General features: G+C 35.0%; 1 protein-coding gene across 16 annotated transcripts in view; it reads left to right on the forward strand.

Moving 5' to 3' along the window:
- Window positions 1–6,000, forward strand: part of ERC2 (ELKS/RAB6-interacting/CAST family member 2) — a 551,724-nt gene that overhangs the window by 406,819 nt on the left and 138,905 nt on the right. For all 16 annotated transcript variants that reach the window (XM_068907565.1, XM_068907568.1, XM_068907571.1 and 13 more), the window contains one exon: window positions 4,898–5,032. In XM_068907565.1, the coding sequence (XP_068763666.1) occupies window positions 4,898–5,032 (135 nt within the window). The remainder of the gene's footprint in view (window positions 1–4,897; window positions 5,033–6,000) is intronic.

Consider the following 6,000-nt stretch of genomic DNA (forward strand, 5'->3'; position numbering starts at 1 on the left):
TGGCTCAAACACTTGTTAGAAAATGTACATGATTTCTTACTTTTCAGAATAGTTGTAATTTTAAGTGACGGTACAATTGGACATTTCACAGATTTTTTGTCCTAAAGAGGCCAGCTTGCAGGCTTGATGCAGGCTAGAGTATCTATCCAAACACTTCTTCAAGCCTGTATCTTCTGTTTCAGCTGTAATGTGCTTGTGAAAAGATAACCAGTTTGAATTAAGGACTTCAGCTGTTGAAAAGACAGGAAGAAAGTAAATGAGTCTTTTAAATCTAAAATATATATATATTCTACTAAAAAATTGCATAACTTTGCTTTAGATAACCTCCTGTTAGGGAGATAGGGCAGACTTTGTCTCATCTTTGGGAAAAAATGCATCATGGCTTTTATTTTTAAGTTTCCTCATCAGAGTTATATGTGGGACTGAAGGCCTTTCTTAATCAGGAGGTGGATAGAGATGTTTGGGGAAGGAGAGGTTATACATCACACAGACACACTCAGCCTAATGTTGCTGCTCCTCCAGCTGCTTAATCCTTTGAAATGTTGCACTGAAGAGTTTGGTAGGGATTTGACAAGGTTACACTAGAGTGTGAATTAGGGGGTTGATAGTTAAGTGGAAGGGATTCAGTAATTATCCATTTGCAGATATGCTTATTAGCATCTGAGTCATAACGGATGATAGGGAGTAATTGCTTCATTGGGAAGCAGATATATTTTTGGCCATTGTTAAGGCAAAAATAGTTAACTATTTGAGAATGTGTCTGGAATGGCGAAGAGGAAGAGGCAGCCAACTTAGTTGTTAATTCTTCCTTAAGCCACTACTGCTATTTATCCCATAGGGAGTACTGTTACCTAATGAGCTGGAACTGAAAATTGTTTCGGGGGAGGCTCCAGGATAAACAAAGAAAAGAGGACTAGAACCTTAACGTGCATCTCAGGAAGATGCCTATCCTTGACACTGTCTTTAAATTGAGGGTAGTTCTCCCTCAGGTCTCATTTGAAATGGGTTAGATTGTAAGCAACAGGATAGGGACCAGGTTGGCAGGAAGAAAGTTGATATCAGCCCTCTAATTTAATTTCAAACTTCTACTAAAAAATAAATACTAGCTTTTGACTTCTGTGATAACTGGTTGTTGGGATTAGATCTTGAGAGAAAGATGAGAATAAATTTTGAACTGTATAAAATAACTATTCGAGATGTGAAATAATTCTTAGGGAGTAACAGATAATGCAGATTAGATATGACACAGTTTAAATATATGTACAAATACCACTGCAATTTTTGTGAATTGCATGTTCTAATACTGAGTTTCCAGATCATCCTGAACAGTCATACTGAGTCATCTGTTGTGGTTGCAAAAGTGATGTGAGCAAAGTATGTTCTTGAATATGAAATTTTCAAGTGTGCTGACGGTGTTGCAGGAAATGACAGTGTTACCAAGTCTTTAGGTGGTACTTTTCCCTCGTAGTCAGTACTGAACCAATGTCCTAATGTGTTGATAGGGGAATCTGACCAGTAGGAGTTATCATCTCCCTGATAACCCATGGTTCTAAAACATATGGTCAATAAAATCCCTTTGTGTGTGTGTATGTGTAAGTATAAGGGTGTGAAGCCATGGGGTCCTGGACAAGTTCCAGTCTGGTTAATTAATTTCTTCCTCAAATAAAAATATACCTGGTTTTTCAAAGCCTACTAAACATTAAAAGAGTTAGCAAGTGAAGCAGACAGGAGTAATGTTCAAGGTTTTTGTTTAGAAGGACCTGAAAAGGATTGTGTTGTGTTGTTCCTCCATTTAATTTTCTAGATGCCTTTATGTTTGCAACTCCTCCAGAAATCCCCCTGCTCATCATCCAAAATATATATAAAATATTTTAAAGTTTGAAATTGTGCCATGTGTTGTACTTTTAAAGTCAAAGCTAAGCATACCTGGAAAATACAGTTCACTATAGAAGTATAACACGCTTTAGCAGTAGCTAAAATAAAGACAAACAGTACCTCAAATCATATTAGTTATCGTTGTGAAGAGCTAACAAATCAAAACAAAATGCTTTTGTTAAAAATACATATTTTGCGAAAAAAGTATCATCATTTTAACAGATGAATGACAGCCAAGAGTCACCTAGTGTTTGGATGGTTTAATGAGAATGTGAGTTGAAAAAAATTCTCATTTCACATTTCTTTTATATTTTGCAGAATAGACAAACAAAAGGAAGCCCACTACAGCATTAACAGTTTCTTTGTGCACATTTTACTGCAATCTGGCATCCAAAAGGAAGAAACATTAGAAGTGGTTTATTTATATTTCAGCACCAAATTAGAAAGATGACATCATTCATTTACAGTTCTTATCCCATGACATGTCTAATCCCCAACACCTCATTACAGGGGACACTTTTAGGATTGCATATATCATCTTGTTTAACTTTTGCATTCTTTTAAGAAATACAGTTGAAAGGTAGGAAATTTAAGGCTGTTCATTGATAAGAAAATAAACTAATAAAATCTTAGGAGCTTCCCCAAAGAGGCAGGGTATTACAGTGTTTACAGTAAGTGAGTTATTATTTGTCTATTAATTCTCCATCTTTTTCACCCTTGTGTTCTGAAGGCCTTCCTCTGAATCTACAGGCAAGCAGACTATCTATAATTCAGATAGATTTGGCTTTTTGGTAGGATCAGTAGAAATTCATACCTAAGTAAAAACAGCTGTATGCTTCCATCTTCTTATTCCAGATGGAGAAAATGGAATGGTCCCAACTGTGCAGAAAGCAATGCTGAAACATGTGAAATGATACTCTCCAGTGCCAGGGCAGTATTATTCCAAGTAGTCAGCCACTTGCCCCTGGAGGGCATCTCTTCTATAACACACTGGGAAGATGCTCTTTGGGTGCTATACAGATTGCCAGAAAGAGTCTGATGGTGGCTAATGCATGTGCACATCCTATCTGTGCATGCCCATCTGTCTTGATATTGTAGATGCTTTAAGGATTTTTTATCTTTTTTTTTTCCTAATTACAGCTGCCCTCCGGTAAAAACAGTTTTCTATCCTCCCCCTAATGGTCTTCTTGTGAATTGCTTGAGAAGCATTGTGACTTTTTAATTAATTGCTAATAAGACCCATAAGTATTTCCTGTGATTGTTGTGATTCATAGTTTTCCTCCATAAGATTTTGTTAAACTTCAAATATTTTTAGTATGAAAAATTAGTCTACTTTTTTTTTTACAAACCTCTTTTTTACTTTAGCAAAATTCATTAAAATCAGGGAATTTAATGATTTAATGGCAGTCTTAGATTTTAGATTTATCAGTAAAATGTATTTACCAGTAAAACTCTCCTAGCAGAGTTTTAAGTATAGGCTCGTTCTCATAGCAAAATCCATTTACAATAATCCAGGAAGTAAATTTACTGCATGCTAGATACTGGACACTAGGTATCTCATGGACATTATCTCATGTTAGGTATTTAACAGTTAGACCTGTTAGCATAAGAACGTATCCAAGCTAATGATTCCTCTTCAAATTGATCTGTTTAGATTGGTCCTATAGGACTCACTAGTTTGGGCAAAGTCCTGAGGTAATGTGTTAAGACAGTTTCTCCACTGGGGCTAGCTTGTGTCCTACCAGCTTGGAGAATGGGTAGAACTAAATGTTGGCTTTTTGCAATTGATTTAAGTCTCTTCCTGTTAGCATCCCAAAAACTGTCTATGTGCAAAGTAGACTTGTTTGTGCTTGACCTACTCAAATAGTGTCTACACAGAGAGTTGGCACAAAGTAGATCCTTTGGAGCAACCTTTCTGCTGTAGAAAAACTCAGACAAAGCTCAGATGAAGTTTTTGAAGATAGAATTAAATGGATTTAGGCTCCTATCTTTCCTCCAGAAATGATATTAATTATATATGTCTCTAATTGGTTCTTCAAATTTTGGAGGAGACCTTTGAGAGTTGACCACGTTTTCTTCTGGGGTTTGTCAGTGCAAAAATAAGTAAAAACTTAATTACATGGTAAGAAGTGTACCTCAGACAGCCTTCAGTGCTATGAACAGGAAAAATAAGTACTACATCCAACGGTATTGGGCAATTAGGCAGTAAGATATTTTTGGTGTTATGAGCAAGGTTTGGATTATTCCAGTCCATGTATTTCATGGTATGGAATAATTGTAATGGTGATAAAGGGCAGTGATGTATCTTGTTACCTGATAGTGACATAGATTTTATTATCTGTACAAGGCAGTAGCTGAAGTGCCGATCTTCTTGTTTTCAAGATCTCTATCTAAGACTTACTTTCATTTAGTAACATGTGTCAAGTCCCATACTCATTTATTTCTCTGAGTGCCTGGATCTGTATCATTTAGTTTTCAGATTCTTTTAGCTTACTGTTTAAGCCAGGAGATCTGAGCATACAGTTAAAGAAAAAAAAAAGAAAAAGCCAAAATGCAGATTTTAGAGCATTTGGAAGCTTTTAGTGTTGTTAACATGCCTCAGTAGCTAACTGCAAATATTTGCAGTATAGTTTATATTCCTTTTAATGAGATTTTGCAAGTTAATTAGTAAGACATAATAATAGACTGGAAAAAATAGGAATCTGTGTTCTGAAACAATAAATTATGAAAAACTGAATTTCTTATTTGACACTCTTCAAACACAACATCCTTGATCATATCCTTTTCCGACTTTGTGCAATTCTATGCATGAAAATTGAGCTAGAAGATATGTTCACATACTTTGTTATCTTTTTCTATTTCTGTTTCCTTTTCTTTGTGAGCCAGCAGTCCTGACTCCTCTTGTTAGATCCTTGCAGCTACCAAATAAAGAGCTAAGAGTGAGCTAAGATCAAGCCAAAACACTGTAAGGTTAATATAGTCCAGCATGTAATTGAATTGTCTCACTTTCAAACTTAAACAGACACAAAACAGAATGAAACTGATGGCAGATAACTATGATGATGATCATCACCACTACCACCACCACCACCACCACCACCACCACCGATCTCCTGGGAGGCCTCAACACTCCAACCACAGACCCTCTCCAGACCAGGTCAGTCACCTCTTTTCTCACCTTCAGTCTTGTTCTTTTAGTATTCTGATATTTAAAGATAAAATAAATATTCCAAAATAATATCAAACAATATAAGGGATATATTGGTATTTATTTCCATCCCTTAAGGAATCTAAATCTTTAGGCTTTTTGCCTGCCATCTTACATTGTTCTTCCCTATATTTTTTTAAACTTTCGTAGCTATTTTCAGCATTTCATGATTCATCTTCTAAAACAGAAAATTATTGAAAAATCTCTAACATGGAGTGATTTCAGAAGTAGGCCGTTTTTGGAGTAATGTTTGTTTATTTAAATTTAAAGTAAACATTGATTAGTATTTAGAAACAGGAGCATTGCATTATTTGCCTTTGGCATCTTGCATACCTCTTGTTCTAAACTGTCTGTGAAAATATCTTTGTGTTGAAGCTATTAAATACAAGAGTATAGCTTAAAATCTGTAGTGGTAAATTTTTAACTAGGCAAGATAAATCAAATTCCAGAAAGAGAGTTTAAAATGGCTAATGATTTGCAATTCCTCTTCATAGAATACCCAATCTGAGACACCTGGAAGAGTCCTGTGTGTCAGATCTCTGTTATAATAATAATATGGTCCTTTAAAGTTTGTTACCTGAATATGCTAGTGTTAAATGTCTTCTCTCATCTCCTCCACCCTGTGAGGAAAAAATAGCCCTAAAACTAACCCTATTTTGATTTTATAAATATCAACTTTTTTCTTTTTTCTTTTTTCTTAAATATGTAAATCATTTGCTTTTATTGATTTTATTTTAAAATATTAATGATTTTTAAAGTAAAAAATAAAATACACAGTGATTAAAACAAGTTTACAGTCACACATTTTTAAATAGATATGTTTGGATTTAGGAGCTCATGCTGTTCTGTGGTTTGTTAGCATTCCAATACTCATGGAACATTTTAGTGTGGTCTTTCAGATAATCTTGCTGTCAATA

This window comes from Struthio camelus, chromosome 14 (genome assembly GCF_040807025.1).
Source record: "Struthio camelus isolate bStrCam1 chromosome 14, bStrCam1.hap1, whole genome shotgun sequence".
Classification (NCBI taxonomy): Eukaryota; Metazoa; Chordata; class Aves; order Struthioniformes; family Struthionidae; genus Struthio; species Struthio camelus.